The sequence below is a fragment of the Glycine soja genome, chromosome 7, assembly GCF_004193775.1.
Source record: "Glycine soja cultivar W05 chromosome 7, ASM419377v2, whole genome shotgun sequence".
Classification (NCBI taxonomy): domain Eukaryota; kingdom Viridiplantae; phylum Streptophyta; class Magnoliopsida; order Fabales; family Fabaceae; genus Glycine; species Glycine soja.
The window spans coordinates 41,248,507-41,271,634 of record NC_041008.1 but is presented as its reverse complement, the minus strand read 5'-3'; the positions used below and the strand labels follow the sequence as shown (position 1 = coordinate 41,271,634).

At 30.0% G+C, this 23,128-nt stretch overlaps 1 protein-coding gene across 6 annotated transcripts; it reads right to left on the bottom strand.

The window, feature by feature from the left end:
* Positions 1 to 8,847, bottom strand: LOC114419743 (pentatricopeptide repeat-containing protein At1g09900-like). 6 transcript variants are annotated; one of them, XM_028385519.1, is made up of 6 exons: positions 5,780 to 8,847; positions 4,509 to 4,651; positions 2,188 to 3,927; positions 1,379 to 1,486; positions 946 to 1,050; positions 1 to 520 (listed from the first exon to the last, which is right to left on the bottom strand). In XM_028385519.1, exon 1 carries the CDS (start codon positions 8,710 to 8,712, stop codon positions 6,097 to 6,099), a length of 2,616 nt encoding a protein of 871 aa, XP_028241320.1. In that variant the 5' UTR covers positions 8,713 to 8,847; the 3' UTR covers positions 1 to 520; positions 946 to 1,050; positions 1,379 to 1,486; positions 2,188 to 3,927; positions 4,509 to 4,651; positions 5,780 to 6,096. The 6 variants fall into 6 exon arrangements, with proteins under 6 accessions (XP_028241320.1, XP_028241322.1, XP_028241319.1 ...); XM_028385521.1 differs by lacking the exon at positions 2,188 to 3,927; XM_028385518.1 differs by lacking the exon at positions 4,509 to 4,651.
* Positions 8,848 to 23,128: the final 14,281 nt, after the last annotated feature.

Below are 23,128 nucleotides of genomic sequence, written 5' to 3'. Positions count from 1 at the left end.
TAAAAATTGTAAATCTATATTGGTTTTAATAACAAGACATCAATGGATAAAAATAATTGTTTGTGTTTACTTTTTTGTGTTTTTCAAATGCAGGGTTGAGTCTGCACATTGGGCCTTAAAAAGGATACTACACAATAGCCTTAGACCTATGTAGTGTTTAGGAAGTCATGAACAACATGATTTGTGACACCCTCTACCCCGACATACATATAAATAAATAGGCAAAATTATAAATTTGGTCCCCCAGTTTATCATGGACAATGAAATTGCATACCATATTTAAAGAGTTATATCCTAGACCCAATAGAAAGGTTTCCTTTAGGTTAAACAAAGCATTCCGAACAAGGACCTTGACCATCACATGATTCACATCTAACCATATGTAAGAGCTTAGTTTTGCAGCCAAAACAAGTAGACATCACATGTCCATTGTAACCTCATTCCATGGACTAATCTTCCACAATAAATTCACTTGCTATTCGCCAGCATTGACCAATATTGGGGTTCATAACTTCAATCCCTATATAATACAACAAAGCGAGTGAAGCAATTGTTTTTAATCAATGCCTGTACAAGTAGTTCTAGTCATGAATCAGCCAATAAAGGCTTTCCAGCATGACATCACATTTCACAAGCATGATTTAGATTTTAGAGATGATCTTGCGGGGTAACAAGGCCAATTGTAAATAATTTGATATAGCCAATCAAAGTAGAGAAAATAAAAATACTGCACTCAAAATGGCATTAATTAGTTATACTGTTTATCAACTGTGACTGATATTGCCAATTCGTAAGGACAATCTCAATAAGGGAAATCACCAAAAAAAGAATCTCAATAAGGGCATAGGATGACCTTATGAAAGCTCAAAACACTGGAAGTCAAGCAAGTGCTAGACTTTTGAGTATGAGAGAAGTCACAGAAATGGTCATAATTTGGTTTCCTACCTGGCACTCTGGCAGAATCTATATGAAGAATAACTCTGATCAGGCCATCAATTTTGATTTTGACCAGCACCACTCTCACTAAACCATTAATTCAATGCTTTCACCCTGGCATGAATGATGTCAACATTGGGGAGATTAGTTAATCATCTACTCAAGTTTTTAACAGAGTAAATCCTGATTAGTTTTCATTTCCAATGTACTAAAAAATCAAAGAAAATGTTAACATCAGCCCTTGGAGCTAATTTTAAGCAACTAAAAGTAGCAAGATTTTATTAGAAAAGAAAACGCGTATTACACTTCTATATTTTTTATGTAATGCTTTTTTTCTTAACAATACCTTACCACTTTTGGATGCTTAAAATCAACCCTAAGGCTGATGTTAACAAAATCAATCAAACAAAAGCATGAAATGGGGAGCTCGCAATAAAATTACTTGTTGGCAGCATAATTGACTTGGTTGGCAAAGAGAATGCCAAGGGTGGCATTGAGCTGGAACAGTTACAGTATATTCAATGCTCCATGTGTTCTTGAAGGTGCAGGCCTGTCATTATCAGATTAAAGAGACAGATTAGTGAGTTACAAAATGCAATTGTTGTTATTGATGTGAATTTTCCTCCTTGCAGCATTGAAAGATTAGTCAAATAATTGATTTTTTCCATTATAAATAGAACTGGATTATTTGTCCTCACCATTTGGGGATTGATTAGCTTACTGAATAATGGTAATTGTAGTTTTTGAGCAAAATTCATATTAATAATAATAATTGCAATTATTCAATAAACCCCCAAGTTCCCATCACTAGTTTTTGAGGATTAATTTATGTATCTATATGTACATAATTGAAACACGTTTTAGTTTACTTGCGGATAGTATAGAAACCTTCCACCCATGTTTACAGATACACCTAATGCAGTTCAAGAATTAACAATAGCAAGCAGCATTCTTCACTTTGACAGGTAACCTTCATGATTGAAACATATTTCCACCCGGCAAACTTAATCAACGTAACACCACTAACAGAAATTATAGTGTGTAATTTGTTTGCAATCACTTTACTTGCGATTGTTTAAAAAAAATACCATAGACCAAACAAAATAAAAATATTCAGGAGCTAAACCCATATAATTCTCTATTTCATAAAAAAAAAAATGGTACTATTGCTGAATTCCAAGCATAACTAACTAATTTTGCAATGTTCAATTTCTTGTTTGGAAAATGAGAATTTTAAACTAAACATCATACCTGATGGAGCAAAGACATTGATTAGTAAACCTGAACAACAAAGAAATGAAGTAGAGAAACTCGCTGCAGCTTCATTAATCCCGACCACAATGTGATGGTGGGGGCACATAAATAATAGACACATCACTACTATGGGTTGTATATGATCTTGATAAAACAAAGGAAATACGGGTTGGCTGCTATGCTATGGATTCATCCAAATCATATGTTGGGATAAGAGAGGTGAAGATTTTCTCAGTGATAATTTTCTTTGAAGCCAAACAAGAGTGATGAGAGAAAATGAGCAATGGTTTGAGAGACATGTAATCAGGAAAGGGGTTGAGGGTCAATGAGTAATTAGATTATATTTTTCTACAAAATCTCCCAAAGTGGGGGAACCTAGAAATTGCATAGAAGAGGGGGAGGGCTTCTGAAAATCCCAAGACCCTCACCCCTCAAAACTCCAAAACAAGGGAAACTTCCCTAAAAACCTTTCCTTTCCCCCTCCTAAACCTCACTCCCAAACATAGCCTCAAGTACAAGTAGTAATTGTAAGAGTTGTAGTTTTTTCTTCCACTGGGACAACCTTTTCTTTTTCAACTTTGTAAATTCCTTCAGTATTCCAGCAACTATTGCCAATTCAGCAAGCAAATGAGGGAAGCAACTTAAAATATAAATGAAGGTTTAAATACATTGTTGGTCCCTATGGTATGCTTTAATTTTGGTTTTGTCCCTATACTTTAAAAAGTTTTTGGTCCATATAGTTTTAAAAATTTTAGTTTTGGTCCCTACTACCAGTAATATGCTAAAACGCCAAAACATGTCTTGGAGGGTACAACCATTTGGACCAATGTACGGTGTACTGGAGAGGCCAAAACCATACTAGAATAAAACTATAAGAATCAGAATCAAAACAGAATAAAACTATAAGGACCAAGGCCTGGCTTGAACAAACTTCTAAATAAGCACTTATGAGAGAAAAAGAAAAAAGAAAAACCAAATGAATTAAACTTCTTTCATGAGTTAAAAACAACATATGCACCTAAGCTTTTGAAGAAATTAGATGAGAGAGCTTCTATAAAAGTTACAGTCACTAGTTGATTTTAACTTAAGGGAGAATTTTAATTCATTTTACCTTCTTATTTTCTTCTACTGTAACTACTCATTGAAAAGTTTATCCAAATTAGACTCAACCTAAATTTGTAAAACTATAAGGACCACAAATCAAACCTTTAAAAGTATAGGGACCAAAACCAAAATCAAGATAAACTATAGGAACCAAAAATATATTTAAGCCATAATTGAATTGTCCCAAAAGAAGTCAACAAGATGTTCAATAATATTTGACTCCATCATCCCATATAGCTTTTTCTGGACTTCCCCTTTCTATCTTACCTGTTTCTTTACCTCTCCATGACAGTTACTTTGTCATCATGGTCGACCCAGATTCCAGCCATTCATCTTGGTAGCTTCTTCCTCTTCTGTTTTTTTCTTTTTGAATTTAACTTTCTCAAACATCTCACTTGAAGCCCACACCAATTTTTTCTTCTTTGACATTAGAATATTAAAGATGGACTGCAGCCTCCTGCTCAATTACCAACCTCTCAGCATTGCCCCATAATTCCGAGCAATGTCACTTGCTTCTAAACTCTTCCTTCAATGATCATCATTCATTTAATGCTCTCTTCTGATGAGCAATTGAGCATCAAGATTATTTTCTTGTCTATGGCCTCACTTTTCTCAGTTTCCTTGAAGATTTATCTGATATGTAAAATCCCAGGAGCCAAACTTAGTTCCAATGTATATCTTGGACTTCCATTATGATATTCTAAATTTATTGCAAATTTTACTTTTACATAGGAAATGTTCAAGTTGATCTTAAAACATATACTATGAAGGACAAGTTTCAAATTCAACACAAGATCTCTTATCATTTGCTAATCCTGAAATTTAATATGGCCTCAATTACTATCAAAGATCCCAACATATTGCATAGATGTCTTAATGATTTTAGACTTGAACTCAATTAAGAGCAGACTATTGTAATAGAGTAGCACTAATTTTAGACAACATAAAAATGGCGAGGACATATCCTGTTCCACATGTTATGAATTCTAAAGAAAGAGAAAAGGTGGAGTTTAAAGCTGATAGAGAATTCTGAGGAAGATAATCTTTCCAATGCATTGGGAACTAAGGACAATGGTTAATGCCTAACATGCGAAGCTTACAGCAAAATTGAAAGTAAAAATCATTTTTAGACAGCTTTTAGTGAAAATGACTTTCTAGAGGGTGCATGTGAGCCACATACAGCATTGTTATTTATTTGGATCTTAAAAAATTACTTCAGGAAAAAAAGGATTGCTTGTAGGCAGCCTTATCTAGCATTTGCAAGAGGCTGATTCCATGACTCGAATCTATGACCTCCTAGTTAGATGGCAACACCTCTAACTGTTGCACCAAGGCTTCCCTTCCTCTTAAAAGGCACCTTAAATTAAAAATAATAATAATAATAACACCATGGTTAGAAGGATGGTTAAAGAAAAACATCTAATAATATTTATTACGACATTATACACGATAGGTTGCTTTTGCACCAAAAGTTGCATAGAAGGCAAATCAGGTCAAAAACATCAATAAAAAGGCAAATAGTGCTGTTAGGGAGAATACTAGTTTAAAACCAAATAGTTCAAAACACAAATAAAGGCAAGAACTCATAACCAAAGTCCACAACAATGGAATTTCCTCATGATGAAAACAAAAATCATATCAACAGGAAATCATTTTCATTCTCTCTCTCTCTGTCTCTCTCTCACACACACACACGGTAGTCCAGGGAGGTCTTTTTTAATTTATATTGGTGAAATTTAGTATTGCACGATGATGCGCATTTTTTTATATATTTATGGTGAAAACAACACAATTATAAGAAACTCGAATTTTACTGCATAAACTGCCACATAATCATTTGTTTTCTTTTCCCTGGCTATTTGATGAACTTGTACGAAAATTGAGATGCAAAAATTTGTTGTTCATTCATTTCCCAGTCACAAAGAAATCAAAGAGGAAACCCTTTTTTTTTCACTTTCTCATACAATGAGAAACTTTTTTACAGCATCAGAACATTAAGTTTCATTTTAGTAATTTCCTATCAAACACTATTAACGTGAAAAATCATATATACATACATACATACATACATACATACATACATATATATATATATATATATATATATATATATATATATATATATATATATATATATATAAACCAATCAGCCACATGAACTTCACCAAAACATTAATGTGAAATATAAAACCATAGTTGGGCTTTCACCTTATCGCTTAAAGTCTTAAACTTATAGGAGATTTAGGGTTTATAGGAGATTTGGTTGTTAACTATGTTCAATCTTAATTCCCAAATCAATGCAACCACAACTAACTTCAAGTGCCCCCCTCTCCTCCCCCATCCCAAAACCAAAAAATGAAACTAACCAAATCTTAAATCTCGCCAGTGTGCAACAGCAGCACATACTAAAAACAGGAGGCAGACAGGCACAAGCAAGATTTGATATCATAATTTCTCTAGAAGTACATAGATTTATTATACTTACAAAACATTCTTCAATCTCCATTGCCTGCAGTTCAGTAGATTCCATCACATTTCAGACTGATAAGTGATAACATTCTCACAGATGGCTGCTATTATCCTTCATGGAGAAATACACATAAAAGCCCTCCAGAATAGGCACTAATAACCAATGATATTCCTCTTCAAAAAGGGTAACCAATTCCTCCATGACTTCTCACAGTCATACCACATATCATATTGTGACCACTTATTTCATGTAATGCTCAAGTAGCCATATTGTTCTCATGATTACACAAAATCATGGCAGATTTCAAGGATAGAAAGATGAAACAATCAAGTTCACAAAGCAACAAATTGATTTTCAATCAACTTTATACTGTTCTCATTCTCTATCTTCTGAGGTTTATTTCTGGAAAAATAGTCGAATGTAATGTACATTAGGAAATCCATAAAAAGGTGCTTTTCATATGTTCCTCTCACAAGTTCAACATCATCTTGCATCAAACAGTAAGCTTGGTCCAGTATTCGATAGGAGATTTCATCAAAACCAAATGAAATCTCCCTTAACTTTTGACCCCATATTAATGCCTTCTCTGGCATCCCCTGCTTGCAAAAATGAGACAACAACATATTGGTTGTAATCACATTTGGAATAAAACCCATCTTAAGTAATTTTGCAGTAAGAATCATAGCACGATCTAATATATCACTACAAATACCACTCAACATAGTGTTGTATGTCACTGTGTCTGGAACAATACCAGCAGAGATGAGCTGATCCAAAATGATAACTGCTTGATTCATTTTTCGCATTCTGCAGTAACCATGCATGTATGTATTATACGTTGTGATATCTGGGTCAAGCCCACATGAGTACATTTTATTAACAATCTCACCAGCGCCAACCATGTCAAATGCCTTACAGTATCCTCCAATTAAGATGTTAAATGTGAAAATATCTGGCAGCAAACCAATCCGCTGCATGTCAAGAAATGTCTCAATTGCAAACTTCATTTGTCCCCGTCTACAAAACCCATCAATGATGATATTGAAGGTGAAGGTGTCAGAAAGAAGACCTTTTTGCCTCATCTCTTTCTCCAACTTTAACGCTTCAGTCACCCTCCCACAATCACAGAGCCCTCTAATCAAAGAATTGTAAGCAAAATTATTAGGAACGAAACCTATAGCTGACATTTCTAAGAAAACTTCATATGCCTCCTCAACATTACCTGCTTTTGAAAGTCCATCTATTAAGGCTGTAAAAGCAACAGCATCTGGATATATACCTCTTTCTTTCATTTCCTTCCAGAGAAACTGAGCCCCTTCCAAATTATTCATCTTGAAATATCCATCCAAAAGCACAGTGTAAGCCACTTTGTTGATGGGAAACCCCTTCTCTAACATCCTATACAAAAGTATCCTGGCTTCTTGCAACCACCCTTTCCTACACAAACCCATAAGCAAAGAATTACACGTGGACGATGAAGGAGTGAAACCGCATCTGACCATAATACGATATGCTTCAAAAGCTTTGTCTTCTAAACCTGCCCTGCTATAGGCTCCTATTAGCGAGTTAAAGGCAACAACACTAAGAGTTAGTCCCTTTTCAAGCAGTTCTTGCAATAATTTCATGGCCTCATCGAGTCTGCCAGCCCAACATAGCGACGATACCATTACATCATACAGTGAAGAATCCAGAAACAATCCCGATACTATCAAATCTTTCAACAACCTGTCCGAATCCTCTATCCTCCCATACTTATAATGCCCCCAAACCAAAATATTAAAAGTCACACAATCAGGAGAAACACCCGTAGTCCTCATCTCTTCATAAAGCAAGCTAGCTTGAGCAACCTCCCTCGCCTTGAAATATCCATCCATCAGCGTATTATAAATCGCAGCATTCGGAGCAATCCCCATATCCTGAATCCCATCAAAGAGCTTCCGCGCCTCCACCACATTCCCTTCCCTGCAAAGGGCATGCAAAATGGTAGTAAATGTGGCAACACTCGGCTCAACACCGCTCCTGACCATCAAATGCAGCCAATCAATCGCAACCCAAGTCCTCCCCCCAATGCAGCACGCGTTAATAAGAATGTTAAATGTAACAACATCAGGACTACACATAAACTTAGGCATCAAATGCAACAAACTCTCCCCAACCACGACCCTATGCTGTCTACAAAACCCACAAATCATCGCATTAAACGTGAGATTGGAAGGGCGAGGCCCTTTGAAAATCATATCCTTAAACAACTTCCACACACTACCATAATCACCAATCCTGAGCAACAACCTTAAGAGAATGGTTATTGAGGACAAACCAGGCCTAACTCCCACACCCCTCATCATACGCAAAACCTCCAAAGCCTCAAAACCCATCCCCACATTGAGAAAACCCCGCAAAAGGGTATTCAAAACAGAAAAATCGGACTCATACATAGCATGATTCCTCCACATAAAATCCACTATTTTATTTGTTCTACCAGTCCCAACCCTCGCAATGAGCCACGAAACCACGTCTTGTGCTAGCAGCTGAAGCTTCTGAGCCGCCAGAACATGGGCCGCGACGCAACTCAAACGAAGGATCTCCTCAGAATCAGAACAGTCCCCGAAGGCTAACTTGAAGAACGCGAACGCGGCGTCGCGGGTTTTAAAGAGTTTCATGATTTTGACCAAAAAGAAGGGGCAGAAGCGCAAGGAGAAGGCTTTGAGGGGGAAACCCTGGTCGGTTTTTAAGATGGTGGATAAACCCACGACCACTATGCGGCGTTCGCGTGGGGTGAGGGGGTTGAAGTTGGAGTGACTCAGAGGGAGAAACTGTGAGAGGTAGTGAGAGGTGTGTGAAGAATAGGAATTGGAAAAATAGTGGGAGTGAGAGAAGAAAAGGGAAATGAAAGAGGGGTGTTTTGGGAGAGAGAAGAGAGGACGAGGAAGGTGGAAGTTGGGTGGCATTGGGAGGTGGGAGCGCCGGCATGTAACACGTGAGCGAGGTCGTCGGAGCTCGGCTCAGGTGAAGAATGGAAATTGCTTCGACTGCTGCTCCCCAGCCTCACTCACTTTGTCTCTGGGCTTGGATTCGCTTCAGGGTCAAGTTTTATTTTAACTAAAACTTTAAATTCACATTTTCTAATTTATAGAATAATTTTTTATATTATTTAAATTTTTAATATATTTCTTTTAGTTTATATTTTAATAAATATATGTTAGTATATTATCAACAAATACTTAAATATATTTTATATAAACACTAATTTTAAAAGTTATTAAACTTAAATATATTTTTAATCCTTTAAATTTATGTAATTAATTTTTTAGTCCTTCAAAAAATAATTTACTTTTATTGGTCTCTCAAAGTTTTGAAAAATTACTTTTAATTTTTTTATTTTAATTTAATTTCTTTAAAAATGATTTGTGTAATTTAAAACCGTAACACTTCCTAAAAAATTTGCACCAATTAAAATTTGAATTTGGTCAAATCCACAATCAAATTTAAACGCGTTGATTTTGATAATTTTTCTAAGAAAAAAAATAAAACCTAACTTCTAATATTCCATTTTTTCGTAAATTAATTTAAAAAAAAGTTGTTATTTATAAATAAATATAATTTTAAAAATGATAAGATTTTTATAATTAAATAAATAAGAAGAAATAACTTTATTAATTAAAATAATGATTTAAGAGAAAATAAAAATGGTATTTTATTTATTATTTGATAGAGAATAAAATAGAGTTTCTTTTTATAAAATAATAAAAATAAATAAATATAGTAAATAATAAGTTGTTGGCTATAAATAAAGACGTGTTAGGTAGGTCAGTTTTCATACTGACTATACCTCATCTTTCTCTTTCGTTTTTTCCTTTTCCTCCTTTCAAAATCCCTTTTTTTTCCCACAAATCATCAAATATGTCTCAGAAAAACAATGATCTCAGATTCATTCACCGTTTGATCGTCGTGAAATTTAAGCACATGGTTCGCAACTCAATTTCGAGAAATCTCACCGTTGGGAATTACGAAAAGATGTCGAAGTTAAGATAAATACCCTTCACATTGTAACTTTTCCTCTCCCGCAGAAACCCAGAACTGTCTCGGTAAAACTACGATCCCAAACTCGTTATCCGTTGGGTTGTCATGAAATTTTTTTATGTGATTCGAGATTCATTTCCGCACGTCTTCACCGTTGCGATTTGCAAAATAGTGTTTGTGGAAGGAGAAAGATGCATCGCACGTAGAATCATGGAATGAAGGATTCAATCTCTTCTCCTTCTCTCTAACGTTTGGAAACCCTAACAGAGCAACCGGAGGAGGAGCTCTAGAGAGCATTAGAAACGCCACAATTGATAACGAATAATGCTTAAGCGACTGCATGCAAAAAAATATTTTAGGGGTTGGACCTGAATCAGGAAGGAGATGTCCTGACGGACTCTTCGAAGTGTAAGCCTTGGGGGTCATCCGGTTTGAGTACTCCTTTAAGCATGTGCCGATCCCACATGGTAGAAGCATTCTCGCAAAACTGTGTGATCCTGACTGGTCTCCCTATGATTTTACTTAATGAGAGAGACCTGACATACCCATTGTGTAGTGTGTCTTGTTATGTACTCCTAAGCGTCTCATGGTGATTTTTCACTGATATGGTACCATATTACATATAAGCTTGAGTCTTAGCATAACTATTACATACGCTTGCTAATTGTTTATTATGAAATTGATGTGTTATTATATCTTGATCGGAGTGTGTGATTCATGTGTAATGTGATTGATGAATGAAAAGTGAATTTTAAATGACAAAGTGGTGGAATTACGTGAGTTATATTTAAGTAAGTTGTATCTCATTTATATGATATGTATATCTAGTTGTCATGTTTCTCCATTAGTTAGGAATGTGATAATTCACTCCCTGTGTGTTATTTGTGTTTGGATCTTGTGATGATCTTGAACTTTGTGTTCGGGAGAATAGATTACTAGGTGAATTGCTTTAAGAAACCTTGTGTTGAATGACGTCGGAACACAATGCTCTGATAGTATATGACATTGGGGCATAAGTTATATATTAATTGCATGATGTTGGTCTATTTTATTTTACCTCGCTGATTTAACAAAACACTTTCTGTAAATTTGTTTACCAATATTTTTATAATTTTATTTATTTATATATATGTCGGGATAGAGGAACCCATTTTTAAACAAATTGGATTGGGTTGGATCAACAGGATCAAACCATTTAATTTTGTCTATTTTTTTATTTAAACACTATTTTTTAAGAGCTATATTTTCTGTTAGATGAACCAAATACAACTATTTCTTGTTAGATTTTTTATTAAAAAGAAAAATTTGTGATGTTGTCATATCCCACTCCACCTACTCATATCTATATATGTATACATGGAGATGGACATTTAAACATCATATTCGAGAAAAGGAGTTTCAATAAGAATGGTGATAATGAGTTTCAAACACTTTTTCTATCAAAATCAATGGGACATTACAAGGGTTACTCTTTGCTAATAGATCCAAAATATTTTTAAAACTCATCTAAAATGGCTTTAATCAATAAAATCTGTCACATTGATCCTAAAGATTTAAGATGTGTTGATGCTTACTTAATTCAAGTTGATAAGTTTATGTAATCAATGGTTAATAATATTTGATTTTTTAAAAATTATATATATATATATATATATATATATATATATATATATATATCTGTGTGTGTGTGTGTGTGTGTGTGTGTGTAAATATTACATATAATAATAATAATAATATATAAATTAGTGGATCAATGGGCCGGGTCAACAGTTAGCAAATTTAGATATTAAAACCCATGATCCAACCTAAAATTTAAAGGGTTTGATTGGTTCAATTTGGGTCTGATCCAAATACAAATTATTCAACTCAAATTGGTTGGATTGATTTGGATTAATTCGGGTTTGCGAGTGACCACATTCACTTACACCCCTAGTCCTAGGTAGGATCTCTTCACTTTAGTAATGTCTTGCATGCTTCTGATTGACTTTTTCTTAAGAAAAGTTGATTGAGTTCATTTTTTATTTTATTTTTTGTTCACACACTTGATTTGGGATAAAAAAATTAAGTGAAGTTGTTTAATTATAATAGAATTTTGAGCATTATTAATTAAATATATTTATTCTGAGTTACATGCATGTTTTAAAAAAATTAAGTGAAATTGTTTAATTACAAAAAAAAATTCATATACACTTATTGTTAATTACATAGTTTCAACGTTTTAAATATATCACAAATAAAATTTTGGTTGCAAATAATTGATTATTGTAATTATAAAAAATATTCCAAAAAAATTAATAAATTAATTAAAGTATAATATAAAATAAAAATTCATATAAGATTTAACGATCCAATTAAACCAAATATATAGTCATGTTAATTTTCTTAATTGTTTATATAATTTTACCAAATTTTCAATACATAATCTTTTGTTGGAAAGTAATTAAAACTGAAAAATAAAGTAGGAGAAAAAAATCACAAGTAGAATGATAAAAAAAATTGTTTGATTTAATTAACCTAAAAAAATAATAGTATGTCTTTTATTAAATAAAACATATTTAATAAATCAATTAGTTATCAATAAAAAATTATTAATGTAGTCAAATATCTCTAATTAAAACAATCAAATCTACTATAAGGCAACACAAAGTTGAATAATCATTTCAATTTTCATCTGTAAAGCAAACATGTGTAAATGAAACATAATAATATGCAACAACTGCAAAAGCAAATAAATGCATAAGCAAAATTATCATAATGCAAAAATTTTACAATAATAATAATTGAGAATCATAACTTGTTGGTTACCTTTGTTAGTGTCATAAACTATCAGGTTATATTGTCAATGGGAACTAATCATTCTCAATATCACAATATCTTCTCTTAAGTAAATCAAAGGACAGAAATCGAAGAAAATCATATGTATGGGAGATCTTCAATTTTAATATGTTGGTATATAAGCATAGAAAGAGCCCCAAATGAAATAAAAAGAGAAAGAATATTCACTATATTGGTTGTAATTACCTTAATTAATTCAAGTTAAAATATATTGGACAGTCAATTAATTATGATTTCAATGTCCTTTTATATTTGTTTAAAATATTAAAATAAATTGTGATGAATTTTAATCTTTTTAAATCAGAAATAAATATATTGTATATAATATTGAGTAAATATATAGAATAAATTAATGTTGATTTAAGTTATTTTATTGGACAATCAATTAAAATTGTACACTTATATGTTTCATTATAACAAAATACACCTCTGTGAATTGATTTTAATTTTATTTGTGCAAATTAAAAAAAATATAAAAACGACTCTTTATTAGTTGTGTTTACATAAAATATACTTTTAACGACAATTACTATATCTAAAAAAATATGTTTGTAACCGGATATTTTTCACAATTTTACTTTGATGAACAAAAAATATATCATATCAAGTTACATGATTTTTATATCTATTATATAAAATTTTAAACAAATAAAATAAATATAAGATCTGCATTAATTAAATTATTTAGCGTAGCGTCCCTGCACGAGTATTAATTTTATAATTTGTAAGTTTTTATATATTATAACTTTTTAATGTATTTATCTATTATATTTTAATTAATAAAAATATATATTAGTATATATATACATACAATATTTAACAATATTAATATAGAATAAAGTGTTGAATGTTTTAAAAATCACAACACAATTTTATATGATGTATATTATATTTTGATATAAATGCATCAAGTTTGTGTTTTTATAAAACTCTGCTTCACAAAATAATTTATACCCGCCAATTTTATTTTATATTTAATATTTTTATGTTAATAAATTTATATATTATTAATTGAAGAAATTTTAACATTAATCAAATAAGTCAATTTTAAATATAAAATTTTTCTTTAATTGAATAAATAAGGAAAAAATGATTTGAACTAAAAACTTATTCCAAATGGGTGAACCTTGTTATTGAAATTTCAATTATGGTTAAATATTTGAAAATGATTTTATCAATTAATATTTAAATATGATTCATGAATTTAATATTTCTATTTTATATTTCATTCTTATAATTTTTAACTACATGATGTAAAATATGGGTTTGTCCTTATTCTATAGAACTGATATAACTTAATATATATTACCCTAAAAGATATATTGTTAGTTAAAAATACTAAAAATGAATGAAATAAAGTGATCAATCATATTTTTGTGGTACATTATTAAAAATATTAAAATCATTATTAAAAATGATAAAAAAGAATAAAATAATTGATTAAGAATATAATTATTTGCATTTAATAGAATAATAATGAAATATATCTCTAGATAAAATGGTTAGATATTTTTATATCAATGGTTGAAAAAAAAAGATAAATCAATTGTTTTACAAGTCAAAAGGAAAAATACAAGACATCATCAAAGTAAAAAAGAAATCTTATACCCAGAACAACATCCTCAATAATAATAATTTTTCTAGAGCATGTATGTATATAAAAATATATTTAAATATTTATTGATAATATATAATTAATAATATATTAATATAAAAATTTATTCGTATAAATTATAAAATATAAATTTAATATCCACTTAAGGAATGAGATACTAAACTAGTATATACCCATAATAGAAAAATTTAAGAAAATAAATTATGTAAGGATTTAATTTTCACTATCCATCAATATTTTTTTTGTAATTTATATTATTGTTTAATATTGTATGGAGATACTATGAAATCTTAATTTTGAAATCAATAAAAAATAATGATGATTATGAAAGATTGGTATACATGGACTAAACTCATATAATTTGATAAATTGCATTTGACTTTGTTCCCATCCGTGCCTTTAAGTTTAGTTTGCCATCACTGTGAAGTACTACTATATATTTGCCAATGCCCTCTTTATTGATAGCAAAGTCAATGGGCTACCGAGATACTTTCTTATACATATATTGGACTCAAATTAAGCTGACATCTTCCATGAAATGTGCAATACATCCCTGCTATAATTCGGGGATGAATTATATTATTCACTTGACTTATTCTCAGATGGTATGCGTCCTTTTTGCTATCAAACCTGTCATGATCATATTCAGATTCGGCTAATCCTGTTTGATGCATAAATGAGTTGGATTGTGTCCACCTGGTTAGATCGAATCCATGGAATTCAACTAATTATACAGTAGTGGATTGTGAGCTATGGAGACAGAGATATATTTTGTGGTAGCAAATGGGAAATTAGTGGTATAGTTTTATGCAATAACAAACATGCAAGGGTGGGTATCCTTGTACCTGTATCCTCTTCTTTACATTAAATAATTTTTTATTTGTTAGATAAGAAAAAAAAATCAAGTCCACATTGGATTTGAGTTAGATTTGATCTTGATATTAAATATTGGCTAAATATTTTTTTTTGTTTTTTTTATGTTTTAGTGTTTTTTACATTGAATTTTAAAAATCTTGATTTTTTATGTTTTCAAAAAATTTCATTTTAATCATTTTTTAAATTTTCTATTAGCAACCTTAATATTTTATTAACTTTTAAATTTAAAAATAATTAATTTAAATAGTGACATTTAAAAAATTTAAAAATTTACAATCCACTAAGAAAGTTGAGATCTCTTCCAACCATCATTAACATCACCATCCATTTCAGAAAAAGATCCAAACCCTCAAATTCCTTCCATAATCAATGCTCAAAATATTGTTTGTGATTGAATTGAGGTTTTTGTTTGTGATTGAATTGGGGATCTAGGGATTGTGTATTGTAGAATGAATTTGAATCCTAGTGGACTCACTGAGGCAACAGGCGAGGAAGATGAGTGTGCCACAGAGAGGAAGAAGACGAATGACTACTATTACTCTCTAAATCTCCTCGTGGACGTAATTTTGACGAGCTTTTGCTCAAAATATGACCAATTCAGTGAGTAAAGGTTGAGTTGTTAAGATTAAGAAATATTTTTGGTGTCTTTCCTAATTTTACTCATGCTAAACAACTAAACTATATCTAGAGGTCCACCTAAAAGTAATATATAATTGTCTTAGCTTTCAAAAAGATAAAGAAAAACTTTAATATGATTATTATAACTTTAGATATTATGGTGGCGGTGCAAAGGGTGACAGTGAAGGAAAGAACGAAGAAGAAGATCGGGAATCGGGAACTGCACAGGGACAATGGTCGCAAGGCGCTAAAACAACAAAGAAGAAGAATAAGATCTTTACTCCATTGTGTCGCTCACTCTGGCGTCCATTTCATGGTCTTTGTTCTCTTTGATGTGTGTTCATCTTCTCTTTGTGGCACGATGATGGGTGTTGGTGGTGGATCTAGATGGGGTTGTGCGGAGGGTGGTCACATTAGAGATAATAGTGACGCGGAGGGTGGTCGCACGGATTCGTCTTCTCTTTGTGGTCGCGTGGTGGTTGTTGTTGTTTGACATTGATTTTCAAGGTGCAAAGACGTTGTTTGATGGTGTGCATGACCATGGTCTATCACAAATAGTAGTGCACCTAAAAAATCACCACTTTATTAAAATTTTATTTTATTAAATGTTTAATTTAAAAATAATAATAAATATAGTAGAGTTAAAAATCATTACTATTGGCAAATGAAAATCGCCAATTTGCAATTTGAACCTCATCAATTGGTCGAAAGGGACCTATTTGAGATAATTTTAATAATTGAAGGACCTAACTGAAACGTCTTAAAATTTGGGAATCAAATTGATGCATTTTAAATAATTTAGGAACCAAATTAATAATTAAGTCTATTTTTAATTCAAAATCTCATTATTTTCTCTCTTATTCTTCTTATGTTCATACTTTAAATCTTTTTGATAATTTTGTTTAAAGTCTCAAAATATCTTGATACAACTTAAAAAATAAAATTCAGCCAAGGCCCAAGGCAAATAACACTAAAAAAATATTAATTAAATTTTTAATCTTTATATTTTAACAATTTAACCTATATACGATTTTTGTTCCTTTATATTAATAAATTGGATATTGAATCCTAAATTATGTTAAGTTATTAAGGAAGCATGATAATGTCACATCACTTGCCAAAACTTAAAAATTGTTGTCTAAAATCGAAGGTGAAAAATGGGTTAGGTTAGTCGAGTTGGTCGAACTTATCCAGTGAAATATTGGTTTTGGACTTTATAATATGAGTTTGAATTATACGTAAACATCTATAGTTTGATATGCTCAATGCCTGATGTGGTCGGTAGGTTTAGGTTGATTTTTCACACCACTTTCAGGTAACAATTTTATTTATCAAATGTTGTACATAAGAAGTAGAATAAACACAAGAGAGATTTACACCAATGGACTACGAGCGTATCACATAAGCGAACTGACACCATACTTTAACCAAAAACTTTAAGGCATTAGATTTATAGACCTTTCCACTTATGTGTTCCTTAACTTGTTAATTTCTATCCAATGTGAGATTCCACATTTACATCTGTACTCCAACAACCTCTCCCTCATGTGACTCTCTTTCACATGATAGCCTCACCCTTAAGTGGAAGCCATTGTCAAACCACGAGTATCATATGATGACCCTTAAAGCTTAACTGTGATTGTCTCGACCCACCTAACCATTGCCTCCAATATGTTCAAGTATCTTGTACCGTCGCACTCTACCTCTTCATGGCCACATGACACACTACTCGTGCTTGGCCTCTATCGCCAGTAAGACTTTCGATACAAGGGATTTTTACACTTGGATCAAACGCCAACTCCATTATATTCGTCCGAGCCGCTTACTAAGTCAAACTATTGGCTTTGATACCAATTTTTGTGCATTGAATATGAATAAACACTAAGAAGATTTATGCCAATAGGCCATGAACACATCACACAAATAAATTGACATTACACTTTAATCTAAAACTATAACACATTAGGTTTATACGTCATTTTACTTATATGTTGCTCAAATTATATTTTTATACTTAATATCAGACTCGAGCTTTAGACTTATATTTCAACAATAAATGTTGAGGTCACAAATATATCAAGGTTGCCATGTATTTTAGGCAACACATTCCACACTATTTATATAGACAACTTGGACAATGATTAATTTAAGGTTTAGACAATGGTTATATATACAACTGTTGCCTATACATTTAAGCCACAATTTCACATATTCTCATATACTTTAGGTAATATTTTTTAAAAGAAAAATGTGGATGGGTAGTGTTAAAAATGCTTCAACTGTAATTCGTTACTTTATATTTTATAAAGACTAATATCTTTTACAAGTCGCAATTGGTCTTTTACTTAAGTTAATCTCATTAAGCATTTATTAATAATTATTACTACATTTCTTACTAATTACTCTCTCCATCCCAAATTAATAGTCATTCTAGGCTATTTTTAAGAAAAAGTAATAAATAAATGAAAAAGAATAATATTTTTACAAAATTAACCTTACATTATCATTAATTTATTTTTAAATTTTATAATTTATCATTAATATATAAGGGATATAAGTAAAAATAAATAAATCATACATTAAAAAAAATTAAAATGACAATTATATTAAGATATTTTTCTTTTTACACGATAATTATAATAAATGGAAGGAGTATTTAAAAGTCATATAGAAAAGCTAGCAATACTTTTTTAGAGAGCAATCAAGTACTAGTGTTCAATAACTTATATATTAGAATGATAAAAAAAAATCAAAAACTTGGAATCAAAATATATTATCTTATAGAAATATATAAAAGATAAATATTTTTTTTTAGTTCTTAACAGTTATTTTTAATAATTCTTCAACTAGCTAGTATATAAAAATTATTGAATACTTTTTAATATTTTTAAATGTTAAATACATGATTTTCATTTAATATTTATAAGAATATCAACATAATAAAAATGTTTCGTTAGGAATTACTAGTACATGTAGTACATCAGTACACCAAAAAAATGGAATTACCATCACACGTATAAGATAGGCACGTAATAATCCATGCCGAAAAAGCTCATAAATGAAAACGTTACAAACTCGATAGTTGTTGTCAATAAATGCCCTCTTTATCAACTACTATATGCAAGAAAGCGTTAGGGCTTCTCATTACCTGTAAACAGGTCAACATGCATTAACTAATTTCTTATTCTATCCATTTCCCTAATTTTCCATTGCGAAATAGCACGTATTATATATATGCCCACCTTGCCAACTTTTTTGCCCACGAATCATGGATTTCTGTCAAACACCCAACAAATACTACAGTAATATCCTATCTGATCATTCACAAAAATATCAAACCCCATTGCCCAATCAAAGTAAGAACACAAAAAGCATTTTCTTTCCCTTTACCTACTCTTTCACACTAGAACTAGATATATAGCTTTGTACGATTGAAGCTATAAAATGAATATAATATCTGTTGTGTGAATGTGATATATATTGTGATGCAACTAATGACTCTAAATTTTTTAACAGATGACCTTTAATATATGCCTTGTTGGATAAAACTGTTTAAATAGCTAGCTTGTCTACTTATTATAATTAATTAGTATTTTAATATACAAATTATATTATAATTAAAATTTATGATAAATTAATATATTTGAATGTATAAAATATATTTTGCACTTACAATAAACAATTTAAGTTATGACTATTTTTAAATATTAACAATTTCTTTTAAAAAAATTATCGAAACTCAATGTAAAGACAGATAAAAATGATAGATGGAAAGACATATCATATAAGCCGTTAAGAAGATCAAATAATATACAAATAAAGCTAAAAATTTAATATGATTGAAATTTTTTTAAACTAATTGTGAGAATAGTATGTAAAATGTACCGAAAAAAAGACCAAAAAGTTTAAAAAATTAATTACGTATAAAAGTAAAAATATTATTCTTCAAATTATTTATTCTAATTTATAATATATAATATAGATACTAGCATCTATTTGTTGTAAAGGATTCTTTCAAAATGGTGAAATAATATTTTTTAAGATAGGTTTGGTTGCTAAGAAAAAAAGAAAAAAGAAGAATTTTTTTTATTTAACGTTGATCACACAATATTTCTCTTGATCTATTTCATTCATTTTTATTCTCTTTAACTCAACCAAACCTACCCTTAATGGTTTTTTTTACTCAAATTATCTACTCTTAGCTTGGGACAAAAACAAAAGTCAATTGAATAGGGGAAATCTAATTAATCTACGTGATTAAAATAGTAGTTGTGGGTCTCTCATGACGATCATTAGGAAGACTAAAGACAGAAAAGTGAAAACCACTTGTCGAAGTTTGTTTAATGACCAAATGATATTGGTTGGTCCATGTTGAGAGGGAACCAGAGAAAGGCTCAAAGCTAGCTACGGCATTCCAATCATTTCCCCAGTAGAACTTTCAACCGACATCAAGCCCTACTACCTTCTATCCTTTTTAGTTTTTACACAATTAATTTATATTTATTTTATAATTTTGTTTTTCCTCAATAACATGTTCTGCATTCTGAAACAGGTAACCATTATTAAGCACTTCGATACTTTAATTTTAGAACTTTTTGTATTTTGGTTATTCATAACTATACATTAATTTTATTTTTTAATTGTGAAAGCATAAAAAAGAAATATAATATGATTTGATGTGCTTGTGTGTGGATTAATTTTTGTTATTGAAAAGCGAAGCATGAAATGATGAAAAAAAACGTGTAAAACATTACTATTTTTAATATGCATATTTTTATAGACCGTGAACTATTTATTTGTTAATAGCTATTTGTATTCCTTATTTATTTAATAATTGATTAATTGATTTAACAGTTCATAAAAAAAACATTACTGAAAAATGTTTAAATATCATAACATCTCATTATTTCGTAAGAAAGTAATTGCTGCCATATTGGAAACCATATTTTGTATTTAATGTCTTTTATGATAGATTTACTAGACGCATTTACATCTCGATATATTTAAAATAATCATTAATTTATTTAAGATACTCCCTCTGTTTGTTTTCATGTATAGTTAAGATTATTACTTAGAAATTAATAAAATAATATGATTCTAATAAAATAGACATGAGATTTTTTTACCCTTTTTTTTTCTCACTTACTTTAATAATATTTTTTTACTTAATACTTGATAAAAATGTTGCTAATTTTTTTTGTTAATATATTTTTGTGATATTTTATCAAATGTTTGTATAGTACATGTTACTAAAACATTTAGTAAAATATTATTTAATTATTCATTTGGTGACATTTTTTAAATGTTGTCAAAAACTTTTAATAATATTTTTATTAAGTATATCAGGAAAAAAAATATTACCAAAGATCACACATGTGATAGTGATTCCACAATAAATGCATGTGTAAAATAATTAAATAAGTAAAGATATAATTGATAAAAAAGTAATTAATGTGATATTAAACTTTAGAAATAATAGATAAATAGAAACAATTTTCTTAATAAAATTTGACACTTAATGAATGAATGAAGGTAGTATACTGTTTAACTAGAGATAAACTTTACTCCCGTGGGTCTTGAATATAAATAAAAAAAGTTTTTTTTATCTCAAATATAAAAAAATCTTAATTATTTATGTCTTATTTAATTATATTATCTCTAAAATAATCTTAACTTAATAAGGTTAAATATTTATTTTATATTTGATGTCAAATTTTAAACGAATGATGATATAAAAAATATTTATTTTTTAATTAAAAATGATATAATTTAATGAAGTTAATTAATTTTTTTATAAGTGTAAATTATGTTTTTTTTCTTCATATAATCGAAATTGGAGAGAGTATTAATCAAGACTTTTGTTTAGAGATCTATTAATCGAGACTAAGAAAGCCAAATCCTCCCCTTTAAGTAATAGGAAAAAAGTTATGTTTGAAAAAGAAAATGGTTCAAGATCCTAAGCGAAAAGAGGAGTAAAAGAAAATGTCTTATATACATTCATTAGATTTGAATTATTTATATTCCTTCTACAAAAATAGTTATTTTTTTCTAAAAAATGTTATTTTTAATTGTATGAGTTAATTTGAATAATTAACTCAAAACACACTTGCTAATAAATTTTGGTGTGAGAAAATTAAATGAATTAAATATTTGCTAGCTTTGAATTATTTTTAAAATATGAATATTTGTATTTGAAAATTGTTAAATTATTAACCCTCAATTGAAAAAATAAAAATTAGTAATCTCCATTGACAAGAAATATATCTAACTAAAGATTTACGACGACGTGGCAATTGGCAAATCTGCCAATCCACACTTTAGAAATTGACGTGCCCGGAGAATTAGGTCTGTGGGACCACCAGTACTCAATTATATTTGTGACTGGTTTTGTAGGAAATTAAGCTTTTTTTTTTGTGAATTTGCACGAAAGCTTTTCGAAACATTAATTTGACGTTTCTTAGACGTTGTTTTGTAAATTGTTAATGAAAGATGACTCGGTTGAAATAATTAATTAACAAGTATGGCATTTTTCTAAGGTTTTTAAAAATGATTTTATGACATATTATATATATATTAATTAGGAATTATCGTTTTTTTTTCAAAAATATGTTCTCACAATTAAAAGAAACAACTTCAACCGTTTTTACTTCTTTTTCAAAATGTTTTTTGACTAGATGATCGATTAAGAGGTTAATATTCTCACAAAGTATGAACAAATGTTAATTGATGTAGGGTATTTCTTACTATTATTATTTTCACAAATTAACAGTTTTTGAGATTTTAATATTACATGTTTAAAAATTTCAAATCCTTTCTATTCAAGTCAACACATCGATATTCAAAGTTAAGGAATATGTGAGTTAATTAGAATTGGATTTTTAACCCTGTTTATAAAAAAATATTTTTTTAATAGAATAATTTAATTTTAATAATATTTTATTCTAAAAAATTAATTTATAATCTTGACTGGTCATACTTTAATGCATGTAAAAAATTAGACCCAAATTAATGCTTTTTGAACTTTTGTGTACAAAAACATATTATGACATTTAACATGTAACTGCAAAATTAATTTGGAGTTTCATCTTTTACTCTCACACCTACACGTGTCACCATCTTTGGGCCACATACCCTTTGACTTGGACGACCATGGTCAGAAACCTACACATCTTGATATACGTTTTCCCTATGGACACCTCCCTTTGATTTTCTATGCACCTTTTAGGGTGATATACGTTTTTCCTATGGAAACCTCCCATTGATTTTCTATGCACCTTTTAGGGTATTAATTAATAATAAACTTGTACGACTAATTAATATCCCTATATTTGTTTATTTGACCTTTCTATATATCTTGACCTTTTTCCTATCCAAACATTTCATCAGATCCTTTGCTGCTT

Bases quoted from the DNA above. Each gene is read 5' to 3' on its own strand.
- LOC114419743 (XM_028385519.1), bottom strand. From the start codon at position 8,712: ATGCCACCCAACTTCCACCTTCCTCGTCCTCTCTTCTCTCTCCCAAAA.